Source organism: Cinclus cinclus, chromosome 6, assembly GCF_963662255.1.
Source record: "Cinclus cinclus chromosome 6, bCinCin1.1, whole genome shotgun sequence".
NCBI classification, from domain to species: domain Eukaryota; kingdom Metazoa; phylum Chordata; class Aves; order Passeriformes; family Cinclidae; genus Cinclus; species Cinclus cinclus.
Genome location: NC_085051.1, coordinates 60690148 through 60715414, shown reverse-complemented (window position 1 = coordinate 60715414; position 25267 = coordinate 60690148). Strand labels below are relative to the sequence as shown.

General features: G+C 49.0%; 1 protein-coding gene across 1 annotated transcript in view; it reads right to left on the bottom strand.

Moving 5' to 3' along the window:
- NIN (ninein) overlaps positions 1-25267 on the bottom strand; it is a 50347-nt gene that overhangs the window by 14716 nt on the left and 10364 nt on the right. Inside the window, exons 3-18 of the mRNA XM_062495445.1 lie at positions 22264-22427; positions 17480-17519; positions 16108-16295; positions 14916-15062; positions 13809-13976; positions 12011-12147; positions 10813-10953; positions 10457-10631; positions 9760-9870; positions 8919-9008; positions 7188-7341; positions 6746-6867; positions 5967-6493; positions 1969-2094; positions 1072-1141; positions 137-352 (exon numbers count right to left, since the gene is read on the bottom strand). Of these exons, the coding sequence (XP_062351429.1) occupies positions 137-352; positions 1072-1141; positions 1969-2094; positions 5967-6493; positions 6746-6867; positions 7188-7341; positions 8919-9008; positions 9760-9870; positions 10457-10631; positions 10813-10953; positions 12011-12147; positions 13809-13976; positions 14916-15062; positions 16108-16295; positions 17480-17519; positions 22264-22427 (2576 nt within the window). The remainder of the gene's footprint in view (positions 1-136; positions 353-1071; positions 1142-1968; positions 2095-5966; positions 6494-6745; positions 6868-7187; positions 7342-8918; positions 9009-9759; positions 9871-10456; positions 10632-10812; positions 10954-12010; positions 12148-13808; positions 13977-14915; positions 15063-16107; positions 16296-17479; positions 17520-22263; positions 22428-25267) is intronic.

Genomic DNA, 25267 nt, shown 5'->3' with positions numbered 1-25267 from the left:
GGAAATATTTGCCATCACTAAACTGTGTTTAAGGCAGCATTTTGCAAAGCTCAGCTTTGAAATCCCATGCACATCCCAGGACAGGGATGCCAACTCCAAAGCCCCTGAAGTCCAACTGTCCAACCAAATCCTGTACCTCTATTTTAGAGTTTTCCAGTTCCTCTTTCAGCAGCAGCCTCTCCTTTTCCCATTCTTCCAAGGTACACTTCCCCTCTTCCCTTTCCTTTTGCTTGAGCACCTTTGCTAGCTGTTGATTGAGATCCTGCACATCTGCTTGGTTTTTGGAGTTCCTCTGGCTGAGTTCTGTATTTTCAGAGTCCAGCTGTTGGTTCCTTGTTTTCAGATCTGCCACCTGAGTGGGGACAGCAGTGATTTTACACGGGGAATGGTATTTTGGGCATTTCCTTTCTATTAAGGTGACTGAAGATCTGACAAGTCTCACTCAGACAGTGATTCCAAACAAATAATTTGTCATAACTGGCCTTAATTAGATCAGTCATATCAGTCACCCAACACAGCACCCTTTGCCATGCTGGTGTGGATTTTGAGGGTTATCCCAATACATTTTTCTGAGAAAGTATTCTCCTAAGCAATGACATGGATAAAATAACCAAAATGACGTGGATGTAAAAGGTAATTAATCCTTCTATTTCACCCATTATAACAAGCCACCCCTAAAATAAAAGCAGCCACATGGATACAAACTGGCAGCATTCCTAGACCAAGCCAGCTGGGAAATGAGTAGAGGTTAAATTTCTATTACTCATGGGCTACAGCAAAGAATCACACAAAAACTACAAACCAAAAGATTTAAACTTTGTATTTCTATGGAATGAACGTTGCAAGCTGACTGTGGAAAGTGCTCTCAAGCCTGTAACTGGACAATTACAGTTTTTGTCTTATGAGCAGGTCAAGCAAGCCTCAAACCAATCCCAAAGAGGCAATAAAACTGTTATAAAAATGTTTAAATTTATAAAATGCTCATCTTCTGCTGCCTTTGTGACTATCCAAGGAACAGCTTTGATGCAGTGATGATTTCTGCAGAGAAGGTTCTGGGCTCAGGCCACACACCTGCTTTTTCAGGTTGTCAACCAGCTTCTGCACAGCCACTTTCTCCTTTCTCACAGCCTCTATCTTCTGCCTGTGGAAAAATGAAAGCTCATTCATGCCAAAATCAATTATCAACATACACAGCTGCAAGATGGCACAGGAGGACATCACCTCAAGTCGAGCCAGGGGAGGTTTAGATTGGATATTAGGAAAGATTTCTTCACTGCCCAGGGCAGTGGTAGAGTCCCCACCCCTGGAGTGATTCAAAATCCATGTGGATGTGGCACTTGGGGACATGGCTCAGTGGTGGCATTGGCAGTGCTGGGGGAATGGTTGGACTTGATCTTTGAGGTCTTTTCCAACCTTAATGACTCCAAAAATGAGCTGTTTTTTTTAAACACCACCAGAAACTGGAATTGTGGACATTTATTTATTTATTGCTCAGCATCCCTGTTCTGCATCAACTTGGCAAGTGCTCGGCCTCTCAAGGTGCCCCAAGTGGGACTTTGCTAGAGGGGAAGAACAATCCCAGGATCATGGATGGTTCTACACTTGCCAAAGGCCCAGCCACTGGAATAATCTGTCAGATGAGCCTCTCTCCCCCTACTTTTGCTGAAGCACAAATAATTGCATCAGGTCAGCTCCTAAGCCAGTCCTGCGCGTGTGTGTATTACTGGGTCACCTCAATGCCTACAGCTAAACCCATGCCTGGCTCTGGGGACGGGCAGGACAAGCTGGGGAAGGGAAAAGGATGAGAAATATCCTGGATTTCCAACAGCACCATGAAATAGCCTCATTTTGGATTTGTACAGCACCTAACACACGAAGGAGCTTGGAGAGGAGGGATGAACCCACTGTGGCTGAGCCCCAGCAAAAGCCTAAAGGCATCATAGGGTACATTCCCCATAGAATTCTCACCTCATTTCTTCCCTGGATCCATTCAGCTCCCTCAGTTTCAGGCTGGAAGCACTCCCTTCCTCATTTAATAAAGTCACTTCAGTTTTCAGGACAGCGTTTTCCTCGCGGAGCTTCTCGGCCTCACACCTGTGGCAGAGACAGGAGACAAGTGACAAGAGTTCCTGTGGGACACCTGGAAAGGGAAAAAGCCCCACAGGTCAGAGCTACCTGTAATGCTTCAAAAACAAAGCTACAATTGCCTTGTTTTATGTACAAAAGATGTATTTATATTTGACATTAATTCAGCAGGAGCGCTCCCCAGTTTGTTCAAAAAAACCCAAATTTTTACAACAAACTTTAAAAAAAACCCTGGGATTTTGGGGCATGTTTTTGAGCAGCTAAAACAAGTTAAAACTTTAATTTGCACACTAATAGTCTACACATCTTTCAGTCCTTATGCTACAAGTAACTGTACACCACAATATGCAGATTGCCAGGAGAGTGAGCTGTTTCCCCAACTGCAATTCAGAATTCTGGGAATAGCACAGTTGGAAATTGTCTTTTCTGTCCTCAGGAGACTGCACAGAAATAACTTAGCCATGGTGGGACACCTGAAAGAACAATTTCCTGCAGGAAGCTGGTCCTGTACAACAATTAAGCCACTTGTAACCACTTTACCCATTCAAAAAAAAAAAAAAAAAAGAAATCCTTGCTGGAATACAGCAGTTAAAAATTAATAGGTAAAATTTCTGATGAATATAATATATGTTTTATAACTATTTACCATATAACACACTCCTGAAGGGTTCCTAAATGGGAAAAAAAAAGTCCCTATAATTCTCTAATATTAAATGTTGAGAAAAACAGAAGCACTTTTAGCATTTCAAATTACCATAATTTTACAGCATTCACCAAAATACTGAGGAAAAACAGGAGCAATTTTAGCCTTGTGAGCAACATTCAGCTCTAGAAAGGAACAAACTGAGTGAAGTGAATATTAGTAGAAGCTACAAAGCACTCTGGAAGTGTTACCATGGATTTTGGACATGGAAATTCAATGGGTTTGTGCTGAAGGACGAGCTACACACGGTGACGGTGACATCCACAGACAGGACAGCTGGCAGGTGCTCCTGCTTAGGAGAGGAGTAAGTCACACAGAGTTATTTATTCCAGTGGTCTTTATCCAGGATTAGAGGAGTTAGGAGTCCATGGCACTGCTTGCTACTCAGAGTTAAACCAGAGTTAAACTACGGTGGTTAAAGGAGCAGCCAAGGCAGCGCTGGGTTAGTGGCTAACGCCGCGTTACGTTACCTCAGCAGGTCAACCTTCTGCTGCAGCTCAGTGCACGTGTTCTGCAAGCCCTGGGTCACTCTGGCCTTCCTCTGCTCTGCCTCTGGGTGACCCAGATCTTCCTCCTTCACCTCTGCGCTGGGCTCCCTCATTCCTGCTTTTCCCACTTCTGTCACGGCGCTGCCGCTTTGGGAATTCTCGTCCTGCTGGCCCGTAAATGCAGTGGGATGTTCTTCCAGCTTCCCGCCTCTCGTGTCACTAGGCACATCTGCCTTTCCTTCTTCTTGGACATCTTCCGATTCTTTAACATCTTCCAACTCTTTAACTCCCACAAGGAATTTCGTGTTTTCCTCTTCAAACTTGACGCTTTCCACCTCACTTTCTTCTTGTTCACAACGAAGCCTTCTCAGCCTACGCAGTTTGTCTTCCAGCACTTCATTTTTTTCAATTAACTGCATCACTTCAGCTTTCAGATCCTCATTTTCTACCTGAATTTCTTCTTGTAGGGACAGAAGTTCAGCCTGTGCCATAGATCTGTCTTCCAGCTCTTCCACCCTTTTCCAAAGTTGAGCTATTACACTCTTCAGGTCCCCATTTACTGCCCCAGGAGTGTGATCCAGCAGGAGAGAGACTTCGCTCAGTTCTTCAGCCCTCTCCAGCTCCATCTGCATCTTCAAAGCATCAGAAACAAACCCTTTATTTCTGGGAGCTGTTCTGTGATTTAGCAGATGAACCTTCTGCTGTTTGACACCATTGTGTAGCATTTCTGGCCTGGGAACTTTCTCCAGATCTCTCTTTTTTGGCAGAAGAGGCACCCAAGAAAGGTTCTTGTCACAATCCTGGTTGCTATCAGCATCCAGAGCTGCTTGACTTCCCTGGATCAAACACCCCTTTGCCTCGGGGAGGCTGCCAGCTCTGGCCTTCACACATCCCTCCTCCAAATCCCAATCCATCTCTGACATTTCTTCCAGGTCTGTAGTATCAGCCTCCAGAGGTGGAAGGACACTGAAATCTGCTCCCATGGCTACATCTTGGCAATCACTGGGCAACCCTTCAAAACTGGGATCTATTTCCTCTGGTTCTGAGCCAGAGTGGGAGCAGCTGGGACTGGGAGGCTGCAGAAGCTCCTGCTCTGCTGCTTCCAGTCGGTGCTGCAGCCTCAGGATCTGGGCAGCCATCCTGACATTCTCCTTCACTGCCTGTTCGTGCACCCTCTGCAGGTTTTGGAGAACATCCCCATCATCTCCCAGGGGAGCTGCACCAGGAAAAGCAGCAATTTGGCTCTTGGCTTTTGCATACTCACTCTCCAGGACCCTGTAATGGCTCTGCAGGGCAGAAAAGCTCCGTGTTTCCCACTGCAATTTCTGCATTTTCCCTCGGAGCTCTGAGATTTCCAAACCCATCTCATTCTTTTCTGTCTCTGCTCTTTCACAAATGTCTCTGTTTAAACTCTCCAAAGCAAGAAGCCTGGAATTCAGCTCTTCTTTCTCTTGCTTATACTCACTGTCCAATCTCTCCAGCCTTTCCCTAACCAGTTTTTCATTTTGCTCCACTCTTGATATTTGTTCATCTTTCTCCTTTAGCTCTTTCTCATGGTCATTTTGGAGCTGGCTTATTTTCTCATTCATTTTTTCCTCTTGCTCCTGGACAGCATTCCTTAGCTCTTGCAGCTCCTTCTCCAGCTGCTCCCTCTCACACACCAGCCTGTTCACTTCTTCCTTGAAATTTTTCTCCAGGAGATCCTTCTCCTGGGTCAGGGCAGAAGAAACAGCCTTCTCACTTGCCAAGCTTTCCTTCAGCTGCTCGTGGGCTTCAGCAACCTCCTGAGCAATTTCATCCCTTTCAAACTCCCACTGGGATTTCTCCTCTCTCTGCTGCTCAGCAAGTTCCTGCAGCTCTCGCTGGTAACGCCCTTCCAGACTCTGGAGGGTTTCTTCATATTTATTCACAAGTGTTTGTGTGTCCACAGAAAACTGAGTTTGTGCATGAGATGCTCTTCTGTTATAGTCACTTGCCATTTTTTCCCTAGACACGGTTAACATAAGATATTACTAAACTACCTCAGAGATTAAAGTTGCTTTTTAGGCTGAATTAAACAGTTGGAAATTTACCTTTTTTTTTCCCCCCACTGACTATTGGATGGGTGTTTCTAGAAGCTGTAAGTTAGATTCGAGACAAATTTGGTGAAACTTCAAAAAGAAAAACTGCCTTGAAAAAGTGCAACAACTCATGAAATGTCCTCAGAAAAGGTTTCACGTGCAAAATGTGCCCTTCAGTTCCTGTGCTCAGATTTTTTTTGGGGGGAGAGGGGGGCAGATGCTCTCACCCCCATCACCCCAGGGTGACTTCAGTTTCTTCTGACACTCCACATTGGCTAAAAGCAATTCCCAGCCACCCCTTTCCTTCTTCAGCAAAGAACTCTGAAAACTCACGAGCTTTAAAAGGACCAAGCAGGGATTTGTGGAGCACAGGAAACCTGAACAGAGCTCGAGTTAATCATGCCTGGTTATGCTTTAACACTACTGTTGCCTCTGGGTGAGCTAAAAATGTATCCAGACATCTGCTTGAGAAAGGTCAGAAGAGAAAAACCCCTGGAGAGCAGCCCAGTGCTGTGGAACAGAGCAGGAAAAGCCTGGACAATCAGAACATTTGGAATTCCCCATCAGGGAGGTGTTTCTGCACTAGGTTCACCCTGCTCCAGCACTGTCCCCACCAGAGGTGACACTTACCTTTCCTCCTCCAGCTCCAGCTCATGCTTCCTCCTCAGCTCTTCCTGGAGCTCCTCCTTCTCCAGGGCATGCACCTCCTCCATCCTCTTCACCTGCTCGTGGAAGCTTCGTTCCAGCTCCCCCTTCTCCTCCTGCAGTCTCTGCACCAGAATTCTCATTTTTTCTTCCACCCAGACACTGTTGTGCATCAGCTCCTCTCGTTCTAGCCTGAACTTCTCATTCACCTGCTCCAGTCTGGCCCTGACATCATCTTCATGCTCCTGCCTCAACAGTTCCCGCAGATTGGCTTTCTCCTCATCAAAATACATCTGTAATTTGTTTTTCTCCTCGTTGTATTTACAGTCGAGCTTTTCCTGCTGCTCTCTGAGTGCTGCTGCCTCTCCCTGCAGCTCTGCTATTTGATTTTTAAGGCCAGTGATCTGCTTTTCCATGACATGCACCTCCTCAGCATACTTCTGCCTTGTATCCTCTTGCTCCTTTTCCCAACGGGCTTTTGTCTCATCCAGCTGCTTTTCATAATGGCTCACCTACAGAAGGGAAAACAGGATGGGTTCATTCATTTTCCACAGAATGTTCTACAGGGATGCTTTCCTCAACATTTCCATCTAGTTTTATATATTCTTTCTACTGAATATTTTGATTTAAACTTCAGCATCTTACTTTAATTTCCCTGGAAAGAATGTATAAAGTGCTCAGCTTTATTTCTTACTGGGATCATAGAATCCCAAATTGGTTTGGGTGGGAAGGGACCTTAAAGACCATTTCATTCCAACACTTACTGTGTCTTCAAGCTCTTGTTTGAGGTGATGCAGATCCCTGTGGTGTTGCTCCTTCATCTGCTCAATAGCCATTTCTGCCTCTATGCTCATATTTAATGGATTGCAGTCTTCTGAACCAAGTCCTTTAGAAATAAGAAGCAGGTAATAATTTATATAACTATAAAAATATTAACTATACAATACATAAATATATATAATTCCTAAAAGAACTATTCAATTTAAAATTGTTTAGCAGCTCTCAAACTCCCATCACAAACACAGCCAAATAATTGCAACCATTAATTTCAGCTTTAAATTACGTTCAGCGTAGTCCAAACCAACATTAAACACCAAACTAGAGGTGGTGACCAAGTCTCCCAGGGAAAGTTTTCGTGGAATGACCTCTAAGATGTTACAAACACCTGCAGCACAGACCTCAGTCCTACAGGAGGGACTCTTGTACCTTGGTCAGGCTCAATCCCAGTGTTTCCGTGACTCTTCACGTCAATGTCAAACTCTTCTGACAAGGAATTTTTCAGGGAAGGCCTGAGCACTTTGCCTTGGGCACGGTACTCCTGCAGCTCTGAGTGCAGCTCATCGATCTGGTCCTGCAGCTCCTGAGAGGGAGGGGGGGGGGGGGGAAGTGAGTGAGAAGGAACCAAAGCTGCTGAGCATCCACCCAGTCTCACCACAGCACATTTAAGTGGGAATTACAGCAGAGAACGATTTGTCAATAACCCACAGTGCCACAGTCATCCTCCTATCAGCCAAACAAGGGAGGATGTCTTCCCACCGCCAGAGGGCAGGGATGGATGGGATCTTGGGAAGGAATTCCTGGCTGGAAGGGTGGAGAGGCCGTGAAACAGAATTCCCAGAGAAGCTGCGGCTGCCCCTGGATCCCTGGCAGTGCCCAAGGCCAGGTTGGACAACTGGGACTTGGAGCAGCCTGGTACAGTGGAAGGTGTCCCTGCCCATGGCAAGAGGTGGAACGAGATGGTTCTTAAGGTCCATTTTAATCCAAACCATTCTGGGATTCTCTGATGATTTTACAATACCAAACTGTCAAAGGTGAAAGTGTAACATGCTCCAAGAGCTCTTTATTCCTTCTGCCTGTGACCTTTTATTAAAAAGCAGCTTCAGGAACATTTTCAAACAGTTGGGAAATGCCTCCTCAGACACAATCTACTTGAAAAATCAAATCAGAAGCAAAAGATCAAATTAGCAGAGAGATCCCCTCATTACTGCATTTACCATCTGGTCCTTCCTCCCGCCTGCCAAAGGAACATCCCGAGGGTTTGTGCCAAGAGCTGTGCACCCCAATCCAGGAACAGCAGTTATTGAGGAAAACAACTCCCTGAATGTGCAAACACAGAATCCTGCAGGGCTGAAAGGCCCAGGAAGTGAACCCTGAGTACTGATTTATATCTGCCACCCTCAAAAATAGAAATATCAGCTGCATATCCAGAAGTATCCGTTCAAATCCTATTTCTAGACAATTTTTGCTTTCAAACTGCAGCTTCCTAAGAGAGTGCCATGCTGTTTCCAATCCAACAGCCTTTTATTGAATGGAATGTATCCTGCAGAACAGATCACAGAATTGAAAAACTGTTTGGGTTGGAAAGGACCTTAAAGCCCATCCTGTTCCACTCCCTGCCATGGGCAGGGACACCTTCCACTGTCCCAGGGTGCTCTCCAAGCCCCAGTGTCCAACCTGGCCTTGGACACTTCCAGGGATCCAGATGAGCTGGTACCTCTGCAGGTAACAGAAAGCAGATGAGTCTGCAGGCTCACCTTAAAGCCTTTTAAGAACATAAGATGGAGGAAAAAGCAAACTTTCTATTCTCAGGTTTATTTTTAAAAAATATGTCTGGTCTGAAAACCAGCAAGATGTGGATGTATCTTATTTCTCGTCTAAGTTCCTGCAACTCTGAATTCACAGGGCTCCATGGGCCCTCTCCCAGCCCACCCTGGAGGCACCTCACCCTCTTAGCTCAGCTTCTGATTCTGTGGGAAGAGCTTTCCAACCTGCCCTGTGCTGCTGTTTGCAGAGAGGATGGGCACTTGGGGACATGGTTAGTGCAGGGCTTGGCAGTGCTGGGGGAATGGCTGGACTCAATCTGAGAGGGATTTTCCAACCTAAATGATTCTGTGATGTTCCTGGTAGACACAGGAGCCAGGTCTCAGCTCTACTTACCCTGCACTGCTGCTCGTACTCGCTCCTCATCTGGGCCAGCCTCTCCTCCTGCAGGAAAAACTCTGCACTGGTGGGATCCAGGTCACCAAACTGGAACACAGGAATGGAATATCCAGTTATCCACCCACCCAGCAGCCCTGCTCAAGACAGCATGGATGCCATTCCAAGCAGTCCTGGAGCCTACACTTCCTCTCCATTCTGGATTTTTATTTTAAATAAAGAAACTCCACTTTCCTCATAGTAAAGAATGAGTAACTTCCCCAAAAACCCTGTTTGCCACCCAGCACAGCTCTCATGCTCATTCTGATTCTAGATGACAAGCATATTTGATGTGGTAAATAATCCCAAGCTTTAAAGAAGGCTGGAAATCCTGATGTACGTATCTTACACTATGGCTGCACAAACTTAAAACATCTTTGGAGAAGCTAATATTCTGAAAAGTTTCATATAATACAGACATAAACAGCTGTTCACCTGATTTTCACCTAATTTCAGCAGTGATGCCATGTAAAACCTCATTCCTCCTGCATCATCTTCCCTGGAAAGGACTTACCAAGTTGGGCCTATCCAAAACTTTGCACTGGGGGAAAAAAACCACCCCATGCAGATCTGCAGGATGATTTCTTCCTTCTAAGCCTCCCTGCTTCAATTAGAATAAAAGTACAGCTAAGGTGGAATAGCTGCATTTTGGAAGGCAGTCCACATGACCGAGGCAGGCTGAGCCTGGATAATCTGGATAGGGACCCCAAAAGCCTCTGGACATCAGTTAAACTGGCAGCTCGAATGTAGCAACTTCAAAGTGATTTAATTCTGAAACCCCACTGGGAAAAGGAGGATTTACCTTCTCAGCCAGGACATTTTCCAAGTTCCTTTGCAGTTTGTTTGCCAGACTTTCACACTCAGCCAGTTTTTCTCCCGTTTCCAATAGCTCATTTTCCAGGCGGCTGTTTTCCTGGACCCAACAAAAAACCCCACAACAGCCTCAGCACTTAGAGGAGGAAAAATCAGCATGTTTTAACTCACCAAAATAAGGGTTAACTCCCAATCAAGCCAGAGCATGACACTATTTCAAGCTTCAGGTGATGACAGGAATTATGAATCCATCCACGTACAACCCACTCCTGCCACAGCAAGTGTGAACATTGGACTTGAGATAAATTATCAAAAGGCTTAACAGCAAGATTGCTTTGGATGGTTGGTTTGTTTTAAAAAGAGTATTGTAAACTTCATCAAGATGTTTTATCTCCTGGCTTGACAGCTCATCTGAGACCTGTGCACACACACACACTCTGCACTTGATGGCAGCAGAGATTTGAACTGGAGGTTAGGAATCCATGGAACAACCCATCGAGGTTCCCCAAACACCAATTCTCATGGACGTGCTTCTTTCTTGCTGCTTACATTTAGCTGACTTTTGGCCAGCTAAACATAGCCCAGAACTCATCCTTTTAACACGGATTACACTGCAAGAATCACTCCCCCTCCCAAGGTATCCCTGCTTTTTGGGGGAAATCCCAGCTGTGTTTAGTCCCTGTTACCTTCAGGGCCAGGGCCAGGCGGTCCCGGATGTAGTTCTCATCCGTTTTCAGCTTTTCAATCTCCTGCTCCAGCTCCAGCCTCTGTTTATTGGCTTGCTGCAGGATTTGCTCCCGCTCTCTACGGAGCTCGTTCTTCAGAGCGGCGATCCTCTCCTTGTACTCCTCATCCAGCTTCCTGCCAAGGCACCACAGGGGACAGCAGCTCGTTAGAGGGAGGTGGTGACAAACACTGCTGGGGGGGAGGCTGGGTGGTCACCAAGTCCCTGCAATGCCAGGGCAGTGCTGGCCAGGAGGAGGGAGGGAGGGATGGATGGATGGATGGATGGATGGATGGATGGATGATCTAGGTGCCCTACCTGAGGTTGTACTCGTTGCGGCGCTCGATGGCAGCGTGGTGATCATCCACTTCTGAGGCCATCAGGGATTTCAGCTTCTCTGCTTTTTCCAGGTCTGATCTCAGCTTCTCCTTCTCCCTGGCCACTTGGTCAAACCTCTCCCTGGGCAGGGTAGAGTAGATCCAGCCTGGATTAGGTCGGCCCTCACTGCTCCCTCAAAAAGGGGATTTGAAACACCAGAGAAGCTTGGAAAGATCTCCAAGGGTCTCATCAATTGCATTTAGTCACTGGATTTGAACCTGTACCCAAATAACTCTGGACATGTCTTGGTGTCCCCACAGATCCTAAGACCTCAACACTTGAGACCCTCAGCTGCGGTCCAGCCGTCCAGTTCAAATCCTGAAATGGTTTGGGTTGGAAGGGACCTTCAAGACCATCTCATTCCACTCCCTGCCATGTTCCACCTTCCACTGTCCCAGACTGCTCCAAGCCCTGTCCAACCTGGCCTTGGACACTTCCAGGGATCCAGGAGCAGCCACAGCAAATCTGGGCACCCTGTGCCAGGGCCTCTCCACCCTCCCAGGCAGGAATTCCTCCCCAATATCCCGTCTAACCCTGCCCTCTGGCAGTGGGAAGCCATTCCCTGTGTCCTGTCACTCCAGGCTCTTGTCCCAAGTCTCTCTCCAGCTCTCTTGGAGCCCTGTTATGCACTGGAAGGGGCTCTGAGCTCTCCCTGGAGCCTTCTTATTCAATAAAGAAATCTGCATGGCAAGTCCAGCACAAAATCAATCTGTGTTGACTTTCAAAGGAAAAACATTGGGACTTATAGTGGGTTTGTACCTCACCTCCACATCTATCACATAGCAGAACCTCTGCAATGCCCCAGATCAGTTTGGATTAAAGGTACTGATACACTCCACCAGCCTCTGCCCTGAGCTGTGCATTCCTTGGCCATCACTGACCACTCCCAGACTGGGAACAGTCAGCTGCTTCCATTTTCGATTTTTCAACTACATTTTTCTGCAGTCCTTGGAGATTTGAGTGTTTTTCCCAGGCAAAACAAGACAGCTGTAAGTTTCTGAGCTCTCCAACAGAGAGCTGAGCCTTTCAGTGCCACCCCAGTGCCCCTGGGATCACCAGCACCCATCAGCTGCTCCCTCAGCTCCTGCTTGGCCAAGCAGAGTGGGGAGCAGCACATCCAGTGATCCCTGTGACTCACATCAAGTGTCTGATCTCTGTTTTGAAGCTGGCCAGGGCTGCCTGGTGCACCCCATTCTTGGTGATTAGCAGCTCATTCTCCAGTGCCAGAGTCAGCTCTGTCAGGTTCACCTTCCCATCCAAGCTGAAGTCCAGAGCCTGGGGAAACAACACAGCCTTTGAGCAGAATGAGCTTCCTGCAGCAGCCTGGAGACATTTGTGCAGGGAATGACAGGATAAAACGAGCAGGCTCAGAGGAGATCTTTGCTCGCTAATTAATCTGTCACAAATGCCCCCCAGGGCAATAAAACAGACATCTCTGCCACTTCCCTACAATGCAGAGCTGCTGTGGAGATGGGAAGTGTCCTGCTTGTGCTGCAAGACCAACAGGACATTAAGCCCAGGCTTGATGAAATGCACTAATTCCCTGCAGGATCTAATGAGACTGGACATAGCATGGATCAGCTGCTGCAAGGAGGTCGTTGGGGATGCTCGTGTTAAACAAAACCAGCTCTTTCAACAGAGGAAACACAGAAACAGCCCTGCAGGAAGGGTTTGCTGGTGAGGATCCCACCTCTTGGAAAGCAAGTTACCAGGGGCACTGCTTGGAATTTTGTAAAAGACCAGAATGGTTTGGATTGGAAGGGACATTAAAGCTCATCCGGTCTCACCCCCTGCCACGGGCTGGGATACCTTCCACTATCCCAGGGTGCTCCAAGCCTTTAAGAAAGGTCTTTTCTTTCCCTGGAAGTGTTCAAAACCCTTATGGATATGGCACTTGGGGATTGGGTTTAGTGGTGAACAAGGGCTAACTTGACAGCTGGACTTTTCCAACCTAAATAATTCAACCTAACCATGCAGGACCACAAAGCAAAGCACTTGTGGGGCTAAAACACTGCAGACACTGGAGAAACCACCCCAGTGACACAGGTACAAAGCAATTTTCCAGGGGAAAGCAACAAAGTGAAGGTGGACACAGATCTGGTTAAGGTGGTCCTACCATCTCAAATAGTGTGAGGTTACAAGTGGGGTTTAAATCCTGAGCAATAGCAGAGGTTATTCCAGCCTGGCTGTTCTCTTTCCACATGGATATTTAAAAGCCAGAAAAATCACAGCCATCATTGTTGGGAATCCAGTGACGGTCACATGAAATGATCTTCTCCCATCCACAGCTTGTAACAATATGGACAGGGCTGGATTTATTCAGGTACCTGATTTCACACCCATCACCCTTTTACTCTGTCTAATTGGACCCTGAGGACTGGGCAGGGTTTCAAGTGCTGTCCTCCACCTCAGCACAAGCAATAATTCAGGTCACCCCAGTGCTGAGAGGTTTGCAGGTGCAGCTATTCAGGGAGGGAAAGGAATTAAATTGCTTCCTAATAAATGTAGGTGACCTCTTCAAGCTATGCTGGAAATCACAGTTTATTTTTATCATTAGCTTCTTGTTCTCTGGGATGCATCAAAGGAAATGATTGGAAATTACCCAGAACTCTTGTCACTGGCACTGAGAATTTTTATAGAACTATAGAATGGTTTGAGTTGGAACAGATCTTAATGATCATCCAGCTCCAGCCCCTTGCCATGGCCAGGATACCTTCCACTAGTCCAGGTTGCTCCAAGCCCCACCCAACTTGGCCTTGAACACTTCCAGAGATGCAGCAACCACAGCTTCTCTGTAGGAAGTTTTAAAAGGGCAAAAAAACCCAGATACTTTGGAAAGGAAAAAAAAAAACAAAAAAAAAACCCAAAAAACTCAGCATCCAACACAGAGAGAAAAAAATACACATAACCAGGGGTGAGATGCAGCTGGGGGTTACCTTCAGGATCTCCTGGCTGTTCTCTATGCCCTCCTGATGCCAGCAGTCCAGCACCCCCTCCACGCAGCCGTAGCCCATCCCATCATCCAGGCTGGAGAAGAGGGAGAAGCCGATGGTGCTGGGCATGGCCGAGGGGGTGGTCGTGCGTCTCCCGCTCTCGTCGAAGGACTGGGAGAGAAGATGAGGGTAAAGGCAGTGCCCACAAGGGTTTATCAATGGAATTTCCCCTAGCACTACTCCAGAGATTAAGGATTAAGCTCTGCTGTTCCTCACTGCCAAGCAAAAGCCCGACGGGAACGTCGCCGCTGACCTCGCGGCACCGGGGCACAACCAGGCACTCGGGATTTAAAATAAATCTGAGGAGGAGCAGTTTGTCAGAGCTGGCCTCAATACTCCAGGAGGGTTTTCCACTGGTCATTTTTTGGTTTGGAATGTCACTTCCCTTAAAATGGCTGCAGGGAGCACTTGTAGAGTGCTTTGGGTAAAGCCTTCAGCTTCCAGGCAAAGACAGGGAACAGATTTCAAACTCTCAGAAAAAAATAAAAAGGCTAAAATTGGAGTAGAGATGTGGGACCTGCATGTCCCCAGCCTATCCCAGACAGTGCTTCCCCCTGCACCCAGTTTATATTGGATGCCACATCCTGGAAGTATTCCAGGCCAGGCTGCATGGACCTCGGAGCAACCTGGGATAGTGGAAGTGTCCCTGCCCGTGGCAGGGGGTTGAAATGAGTTTTAAGGTCCCATCCAACACAAACCACCCTGGAATTCTACAAGGCTCTAGCATTTACACACTCCACAGGTTACCAGAGCCCTCTCCAACCCACAAAACTTCAAAGGGGAGCCACGTCCCCTTTCCCATGAGGGTGCTCTCTGTTTTATCTCCCCCCCCCAAAAGGGCTTTTCCTGAGAGAGAATTTGAAATCTGCTTTTGGAGCAGGGTATGCAGCAGCTCACTGCCACCACCTCCTGCCTCCTTGGGGCAGGGGGACCCTCACAGCTGCTCCTGCAGGGACAAACACTGAGGAACAGGAGGAGACAGGCTGCATGAGAATTGTTCAGGAATTCTCCTGCTCCTTTTACCCCAGGATTCACCTCTCACTTTCTCACCTGCATGGAGAGGTGCCGTTTCAGCTGCCGGTAGGGAGTAGATGCTGAAGGTGTGAGAGATTTCCCATTTCTGAACAGGCCATAAAAGAAGTCCTCTATGCTCATGGTCCCATCTTGCTCCAGGTTATGGAGCACCTCTTCAAGCATCTGCAAGGAGAGAGAAATCATGTAAAAGGCCAAAAAAACCTGGCACTGACAAAACATCCTGTTCTCAAGGCTCCAAAAAGAGCAAGGCAAGAGTTACCTGCTTCATCAGTCTAAGACATTTCATATTCTCCTTGTGGAAAAGTGCAGGCATGCATACACCATGAAAAAAAGCTTCTGGTCATCTTGGAGCTGTTGTTTAATGAAGCAGCAGGGGAAAAAAAACCAACTAATTTCCTTCTGCTCCTGAGATCCTGAGACAGTGTGACCTCAGGAATTCAGCTCAAGGTACTGAGACAGATGCCAAACCCTGAGCAGCTTGAAGTGACCACGCCAAAAAAAATACAAACCCAAAGACACTGCAAGGTTATCACAGATGTTTTATGCTTCAGGGCACGCTGCTCTCTCAAAAGTAGGACTGGAGATGTTCAGATCAGTCCATCACTATTTCTTTGTCTACAGTTTATCATCTCTTCCATTATCTGCCTTAATACCCTGCAAATATTTCATTGTGGATGCTACAAAGAAATACCTGCTCAGAACATGTTTTGTGGAGGAAATTATTACAAGCCATGTTATCTTAAGATGCAAAAAACCTGACTTTTTTAATAAAACTAAATCCTAAATTGACAAAAGCCTTTTTTAAATTTTTTTTTTTGCTAAAGATTTCATTTTATCATAGGCTTTTGCTGCAGGACAGAAACTGCCCACAGGCCTTCACAAAGTCAAAAGCAATCACCTATGAATATTTAACCCATATTTGCTGTCTAGCTAGAAAATTCCTAGGATTAAGGAGACATGCTTGGAATCCAAGCCATGCTTTTAAATTCCAGCTCACTCTGATTGCATGAGCAGACACGCACGCCACAGTTCAGGCTTCTCCTTGAGCAGCCTAATGGTTTGGGACCAAAAACCTCGCTAGAAGACCAGGAGCTGGAGCTAGAAACTCCTTTCAAAGTAGCCACCTGTGCTTGTGGTGACTCCCAGGAAGGGTTTTGGGAGCCCAGGCAGGGGCAGTGGTGGGATGGGTCCGTACGTGGTCGCTCACCTCCCCGGCTGCTGCGTGGAGCCCATACTGCTCACAGATGGAAACCAGCTTCTTCCTGTTCAGGTGGCCATCCCTGGTGATGCCCAGGTGCTCACAGACCTCCTGAAGCTTCTCCTCGATCCAGTCTGGGCTCGGTGAGGCACCAGGGGAGGCGTTCAGGTCATCCGGGTTCCAGAAGCGCAGCTGTCCTGGAAACGGGGGAGATTGCTCCGGTGTCTGCAGTAAAGATCTGGAGGTTCTGCACCCCACAGGGGACCTGCTGCTGCAGTGGGCACAGCTCTGGCTGTGCAGATCCCAAGGGATCATTTGCCCAGGGCACACTTTGGATTTTAGGATTTGGATCCTGGTCCCAGCAGTATCAGACTCCAGCAGAAGGCTCTGCTCAGCGTTTCACTCACGTGTGCCACCAGAGGGGAAGGAGCCTCGTGTCTACAGAACCATGAAATTGCTGAGGCTGGGGAAAAAACCTCTAAGACCATTGAGTCCAACTGTTCCCCAGAACGGCCAAAGCCACCACTGCCCCATGTCCCCTTTTAAACCCTCCAGGGATGGGCACTCCCAGTGCCTGACCAGGTGCAGACTGACCAGCAGCTGAGACTGTGGCCAGAAGGATCTTTGGGAATGTGGATGAGCCTGATAGCCAACATGGGCTGATGGCCAGGGAAGGGCACCTCTGCTGGCATAGATGGGAAAGTTATAACCTCCCCCCCCAGCAGTTATAGGATCAAGGGAGCTGTAAGGTCACCTCCTGGGGCTGGAAAAGCAGCTTTAGGAGAAAAAAGTTGGCCCCTTTGGATAGAGAAGGGGTTAGAAAGCAGCTGTAATATGGAAGAGGTGCTGATGTAATTAAAAGGAAGTTTTTGATTATGAAGATGGTAAAACACTGGCACAGGTGGCCCAGAGAAATTTCCCATCCCTGGAAGTGTCCAAGGCAAGGTTGGACAGGACTTGGAGTAAGCTGGGATAGTGGAAGGTGTCCCTGCCCATAGCACGGATGGGACTGGATGAGCTTAAAGGACCCTTCCAAACCATTTCAGGATTTTATACTTCTGTGACAATTAGGGAACATTCAGTGACTGGTCCCTGCTGACATCTAGTGCCCACCAGGTTCCACTACAGCCAGAACCCCCGGGGCAGGAGTGGGGGACCAGGACAGAGGTCAGGGAGACCAGGAACACCCACAGCAGGATGAAGAAGGCAGAGGGGGCATGGCCCTGCCTTAGCTTTCATCCCCAGCTTGGGGGATGTCCCTGCTGCACCTGCCAGGCTGGGGTGCTCCACACACCCAGAGCCCCTCTCCATGTGCTCCTCTGATCCCTCTTCAAAGCTGAAATGAGAATAAGCACATCCAGGTGCTGCTCTCTGCTCTTACCCTCAGCCTCATACTCCTCGCTGCCTCGTGTCTTCCAGTGCTGGAGAGAAAACAAAAGATTCCTGGAGTTATTACTCTTGCAAGACATCTCCTGAATGAAAGAGACTCTGGGATCAGCATCCAAGGAGCTGCAGCAACGCCACCGGGCTTTCATCTCCCTGCAGGCTGGGCTGGGAATCCAGGGCTCTTTGATCCTGCCTTGTTCTGGCACATGCAGCTCTCTGGTGGGGAAAACCCACAGAGATTCCCAAAGCACCACAAATGACCCAGGAGAGGGGACAGATCAGAGCCTGGCAGGCTGCTGGGGAGCAAGGGAGAGGTTTGCCCTCCGAGCAAACCATGCTGCTTTTCTTTGAGGTATTGATGGTTGAGGGGATGGGGATGCAGGGAAGATCATGGGCTGCATAGAGCTGGGTTATCCTTTCCTTCCAGCACCTTACTTTCCCCTATTTTCCCCCCACACTGAGCCAAGCCAAAATCAGAACTCCTCCACTAAGTGCAGCTTTGTATCAGGAGAGAGCTGTGCTGTCAACAAGCCTTTTACTGAGCTTAACAGAGAGGAAAAGAAAAACCCACTCTCTAGTGGTCTTAAACCATCCTGCTCCCTCTGGCATCATCCCATCAACTCAGGCAGTACCAGGAGCAGAAGTACAGTATTTAAGGTGATTTCCTCATGTACTACATGTTGTCTCAGCTCTGCCACCCTTGTAGCAGCCCAGGGTATTTGCTCCCACGTGATGCCCCACAACATTAACTTCTGCTTTAGCAGTGGCAGATGTTGCTTCTGCAGTGGTACAAGTGGATACTTCTGCCTGCACGTGACTGATGGATTTGGAGTCAAAGTCACCCAGGACATAAAGAGGCTCTAAATCATCACAGAAAAGTTCAATACGTCTCATTCAGATTACAGCTAAAAGCCATTAATCTACAACGTTACCATAGAAACTGGATTAATTCACTGGAGTTTTTTTAGCTCTGCTGCTGCTCCCGTTTCAGCTGCTGGACCAGGCAATGGCCCTTTGCTGCCACAGCATCACAATGTCCCACGAGGGACAAAAAGCAGAGGCTGAAGCAACAGGTGCCATTAAATCCCATCCCTGGAAGTCCTTTACAAAGAGAATGGCAGAACCCTGGCACAGGGTGCCCAGAGAAGCTGTGGCTGCCCCTGGATCCCTGGAAGTGTCCAAGGCCAGGCTGGACACTGGGGCTTGGAGCAGTCTGGGACAGTGGAAGGTGTCCCTGCTCATGGCAGGGTGTGGGGCTGGATGAACTTTAAGGCTCCTTCCAACCCAAACCATCCTGGGAAACTGCCATCTGAAAATGCAGAAAACTTTGTGAGAGAGAGGGTCGGCTTGGGTGCCAGAGGTATCACCCTGCAGCAACCCATCCTCATCCTTGGGGACAGCTGGGACACTGAGGGGAGCGTGGCAGCAAGAAGGCAGGTCCTCCGTGTCCGAGTCTTTTTGGATAAGCAACATTTATACACACTTTTATATAGAATATAGATTAACTTAGCACCAGAGCTCCTCACTTCAAGCACTTTCAGCAAAACCAGACAAGCTGCCACTGTCCCATGCCTGCAAGTGTTCAAAGACAGGCTGGACAGGGCTTGGAGCAGCCTGGAATAGTGGAAGGTGTCCCCGCCCATGGCAGGGGGTGGAATGGGATGGGATTTAATCTCCCTTTCCAACCCAAACCATTCTGAGATTCTATGAAACCACAATAACACCATAAACACCAACAACCTGAAGAGGCTGAACAAAGCCAGGGGGTTCTGGGCTGGCAACCCCCTGAAGTGACCCCGAGGCACTCGTGTGACCTCCCCTCCCTCCCTCCCTGCAGAGGGCTAGGGGTCGGCCACCGCCGGGGAGGGGACAAAGAGGGGCTGGGGCAGGCACAGGGGGCCAGGACGTCCCAACGTCAGACCCTCATTGTCCCCTAGCCCCGGCAGGGCTACAGCTGGCCACGGGTCACACCCACGGGGATCCCAGGAATGCGATGTTCTTGGGGAGGCGCGTGCTCGGCCGGCCCGGGGAGCAGATGGCCACGGCTTTGAATGCAGCGGCGCAGGGCTGGGCGAGCATCTGCAGCCTGTGCCGTTTGCTCTGCCCAGAATGAGGCAGCAGCCACCTCTCCCCCCTGCCATCTGCTCCAGCCAGACAGATCTTTGTTCTCCCCTGCAATATATCGCTAATTAAAATGATGATCAGGAGCGCACGCCGAGCCCGCGCCGCTCCGCACGCCACGAGGTGAGCCCGAGCCCCGGTGCTGATGGATCCTGCTCTTCCCAGATCCACACAGCAGCAGCCCCAGCAGAGACTCAGAAAAAGCTGTCAAATCCCCTCACCTCGCTTTGCCAGGTGCCTTCAGCTCCAAAGCATCAATTTTTCCAGTAATGTGCTTTTTTCTGGGAGCAGGCACTATCCTGAGCTGTTATTCACAAATCCTGGTTTTCCAAGACAACTCCACTTTGGGAGTCTCATACTAAGGACCCAAAAGCAGGAGTTTCAACCTGAGCCTCCCAGAATGTTTTGCTCCAATGCCAGGCCATACTGGAAACAATTCTATGCAGAAGCAAACACAGAGCATGTGAGCAAGTGGCTCCAGCAGGTACTGAAGGGACGGAACTGGGATGTGCCAGCAGACTGTGAAACCTCAGAGCCAGGTTGGGTAGGGCTTGGAGCCACTGGACTAGTGGAAGCTGACCCTGCTCATGGTAGAAGGTTGGAATGAGATGGGCTTTAGGGTCCTTTCCAACCCAAACCATTCTGAGATTCCATGAACCTGCAAGTAGGAGGGACCTCTCCCAGAGCAGAGCCATCAGCTGGGGAAGGGGAGGTGATGAATGTTCCCAGGTGAGGTTTGGAAGTCAGCACAGCCATCATCCATGGGGACAAGCTCCTGCAGGTCAGAGGGACCCACAGAATTCCACCAGCACCTCCCTACTCACGGCAGGGTCAATGCCAAATCCAGAGCCAGCTGCTCATTACTTCATCCAACAGCACCTAAAAAACCCCTGGGGATGGAGGTCAGGGAGCCTCCCTGGGCAGCCCATTCCAGAGCAGCCTTCCAGCCTTTTCCCCTCGTGTTTACTAGGGAGGGAGGGAGGGAAGGAAACCTCTCAGACAGAGCCTGAGCCCTTTTAATTGGCACTGCTTGAGAGCAAGCACTAATTAAGCCATCTTGCCCCAGTTCTCAGGCCAGGGACAGGCTTGTGGAACACCAGCAGCAGCGGCGTGTTCGTACACACAACAGGAGAGAACTGGGCAAAGGCTGCTCCCCGGGCCAAATCCCAAGGAGTCAGTGCATCAGGAGCTTCCATCACTCCCCTGGGACCCTCAACACCTTCCAGCAAGTCATCTCTATGCATACCAAGAGGATCTACTTTGGAGACTGAGACAGCAGTGCTGATAAAATAGGGATTGCACAAGTGTAGCCTGCTTTTTGCTCCAGTTGTGAAGGAATTAACCAGCCCACCAGCCCAAAAGGTGCAACAAGCATTCCCAGCAGGAGACTGATCCAGCCCCAGGAGCACAGTGTGGTTACACACCAGCTGGGTTAATTAACTGACCTTGTTAATAGACTACCCTTTTACACCTCCTTGACAGCTAAAACCAAGGGGTAAGATTAGAGTAGCCTCTTCCACCAAGGTCATCACTTCCCTGGGGAGTGTGGGCGGATTAACATCGATTCCAAGGTCAGGGCAGCCCATGTGGCCAACGCCAGGAGATGGATGAGCATCCCTGTGGCGGCAAGCAAAGATCACCAGGAGCAGGGAAAAGCAGCTGGGCATGGTGGAAAAGCTTTTCTTTGAGGTGTTTTTTTATCATTAATGTCAGCTGCATAGGAATAACACAAACCATGGAAATTGGAAATTCCTTTCTTGCTTTCTCACACAGGGTTGGGTGTCCCCCTACAACAGCGGCTGCAGAGGCTCCCAACTCCAAGTGAAGCCACGAGAGAGAGGAGGGAGAAAGCAGCAGTGCTTCTCCTTCCCAGTGGAAAAACTCCCACCACATGCTCCTGAATCAACAATACTTGGCACAGCAGGGCAGGCTGGAAGCAGCCCAGCTCCAGGGAAACGCCACCGTGGCTGTGCTCTAACGTACAGCACCAATTCCAACCACTCAGCTCCTTTGGCTTTCCTGGCTGGGCAAGCACGAGGAGATTCTGGGATTGCAAGCACTGACTTAAAGAGAGCCACAAATCTGGAGCACAAAACCAGGAATGTGGATTTTTTTGAGCAATTAGATGCCACTGTCCCAAAGCAGCTGCTGACTGTGGGGATCTGCTGCCCACCACCCCTTCTCCCCATCCCTTCTGCCAGAGCCACGGCCAGATTTTGGCAGCTGCACTAATGGATGTGGACGTGCTCCGTCTGCTCCCAGCCCACTCCTCATTAGCCACGGAGGCAGCGGCTCAGCCTTTGCTTAATTGCTGGCCCACACTCCAGCCACGTCACCCCCGGCTCCTTCCCCACTTCCCACGGCACATGGAGCAAGGGAGGCATTGCCTGGCATGGTTGATGCCTAGGGACAGGCAAAGACAGGCAATAAGGGTGGCCACTAAAGGCACTGGGACACCCCAACCCCCTTGGGATGTGGGGAGCAGCCGTGATCAGAGATGACAAGGCCACCCCAACACCAATCCTAGGGACAAGCAAGGAGAGCGGCCAATACCTTTACTGGGAAGGCTCCAAGCACATCCCAACCTCCTCTGGATGTGGGGAACAGCTATGATCTGAGGTGACAAGGCCACCCCAAGAGCCATCCCTCCCTGCTCACCTCCTGGCTGGCAGCAATGTGTGCAGGATGTGCTTCCTCACTCAGTGGCTCGATGACCGTCACCTCGGCAAAGTCCTCCACCGACTCCTGGAACTCCGGCAGGGAACGGCGCCCATAGCGTTTGCCACCTTTGATGTACTTGGGCTGTGCTTCTGGGGAAGAATCTGAGGAATCCAAGCACAAGACAAATCAGCAATGTGGTTTTTGAGCTCTCTTGGGGCTGGTTTGTTTGGTGGAATTTTGAGCACCCAACTGCTGCCACCGTTCCCGGTGGGCGAGCACCAGTGGTGGCTCCATGCCTGGATCAGCACTACCCTCACCCTGGAACTGGGTCTGATGGTTGAAACTGGTGCTGCTCCCTGTCAAAAAAAGCTGTCACAGAGTGCAATCTTCCTCTTCCTCACCCTTCCCCAATTCCCAGATCAAGTTAACAGGATGGGGGCAGGGGGGAGAAAAATCCCCTCAACCTCGCCAAGAGCACTGGATGGAAAGTCCATTAGGCCTCTCCTCCATGCACTAATCTCCATTAGCAGCACCAGGCAGGTTTAATTAGGGACACAGTTGCACTGAGGCAGCTCAAGTCTCCAGATCCTGCAGACACCTGGGCGGCCGCCGCAGCTTTCCGTGGGTTGGAATTTCAGCTCCATTAAAAATGCCCAAACAACCGGGCAAGCGGAAGCAAATTGGGCGAGTTTGGAGCCTCTCAGGGGCCGACAGGAGCAGCTGATCCAGCCGACAGTGGGGCAGGTCCCAGCCTGTGCTGAGCAGCCAAAGCCAACTGCAAGATCTAAATAACCCTTTGGAGTCGTCATCTAATTACAGGGCTCCACATTCCCCGGCTCCAGCTTCCCCCAGCAAGCTCCTGCCTTTGGGGACTGAATTATCCGGGAGCACTCGCAGGCCAGGATCAAAACAAAAAATAAATAAGCACGTTTTGGGCTGTTTTTCAGTGAGAATCCTCCAATGTCTGGTGCAGGGGGCAAATTAAACGAAGGACCAAATTAACCAGGGATTCAATTAGGGGAAGGCTCCGTGCCACGCTTTGTTTCAGTGTTTGCTAACCTGACTGCTGAAACCCCCCCAGGACTCCATCATCTTTTATTTTCTGCCATTCATTGTGGCAAGAGCAGGAGCTTTTGAAAATTTTATTTGCAGAGGGCTCTAATATAAAAGAAATGCAAGAGTGCAATACTAATAAGGCACAGGGAAGCTGTTCCACCACTGACAAAGGACACACGGAGAGCAGCGGGTCTCCAAACCCCCCTACCCAAATGCCTCCTCGGATAATATTCCTTTAGATATGGAAGAAAAGGCTTCAAGCTTGTTAGAGGCAAAAAAAAAAAAATCCACAACTTAGCTATGCAATGAATTATAAAATACACAGGCTGAGGAGCGCTTTGATTCCTGCAGCCCCACACTCCATCCAGCCACGGTGCAGCTCTAGGGAACAAACCCAGAGCCCGTGTTTGAACAAGGCCATTCTAACAAGATTTGCTGCAGCTGGGACTCAGCACATGAAAGTTGGGTGATGGAGTGCACCGATAGAAAAATCAGGAGGAGACAGGCTGATTAAGGAAGAGCCCCGGAACAAAAGCAAGCCTTATCACTCCTATTAAAGCCCGCCCGGTGGTGAACAATCTCCATCCAGCAGCTCTCTCTGAAATGCTAATATTTGTGGCTACTCATTCAACCCAGTTATTTTCTCCCTCCTGCACAAGAGAGGGCTGGGGGCTTTGTTTTTCTTCAGAAATCATTTTTTTTATTCCTAAGACAGAGCCGTACCTCCATCTGTCTTTGGAGGGATGGAGGAGGGGGAAGAAACTGGGATTCAGCAATAGTGACACTACAGCTATATTTCCTTCTGGATTTCCCAAAAAATCCTGTTTCCAGCCCTGCCACACTGACTGTGTTTACCCACTGCTGCAGCTGGGAATTCAGTGGTCTAGTGGAAGGTGTTCTGCTCATGGCAGGGGGTTGGAATGAGATGGTTTTCAAAGTCCCTTCCAACCCAAACTGCTCTGTGACTCTCTGAAGCACAAGTGCCATCACACCGTGCCCCCTGCAAGCACAGGAATGGGAACAACAGGAGCATCTCCCCACTTTTGTGTTTTAAGCATTTGCAGGCTGGCAGCTGATTTCTCTCTTCTCTTTGCTGTGAGCACCACGGGTGAGCTTGTTTGCCTTTTGTAATCAAAAAACTGTGAAGCTCAAGAACATCCCCAGGAGGGAAAGGTGACCCTTCACAGCTTGAACAAAGTTTGCTCCAACTTCCAAACCAGCTGTGCCTGAGTCCAGCTGCTGAAGGGATCCCAGCTCAGGCACCCTGAAATCCCATTTCCAGAGTAAGGGTGCTTTTGTTAACACTGGGTTACAGCTCTTCCCTTATCACATCCTGCAGCCCCATCCCTGGAAGCACAAATCCCTCTCCTTTCCAGCACAGTCAGCTCTCAACGAGGTGGACACAGATACCTCCAACACCTGCAGCATCCTCTAAGCCTCTCCATCTCCTGCTTTCCCAACCCAACCCCCCAGTACAATACCTGGTAACCTTGGTGTTCCCACCCTTCCCAAGATTTAGGGAATGCTGAGCACACACAAAGGCAAAAAGCAGCCATCCATGCTTCCAGAATGCAGAAAATTCCCTGATGAGCTGAACAGGTTCTCACTCTCAGCCAAAACTGAAGAGGAAGGGTTAGAGAATCATTAGGGTGGGAAAAGACCTCTGAGGTCATCAAGTCCAACCTTAGATGAAAAAAGCTGCTCAACCCACATGTGCTTTCAGAGGCACAGGAGGAACATGAAGGAGATGTCAAAAATCAAGCCTTTCACTGAAGCAGAGCCCCATGAGACAGCCCTGTGTGCTATTTACCCCCAAAAAGGCTAAATATCCCCCAGAACAGAGGAGAAGATGCTGTGGTGCTCACTCATCCCACCAAGAGCAAGGTGAGTGCTGAAACTCAGACCCTCACCATTGTGTGGCTGACAAATCATCAAGAAAGGGGGA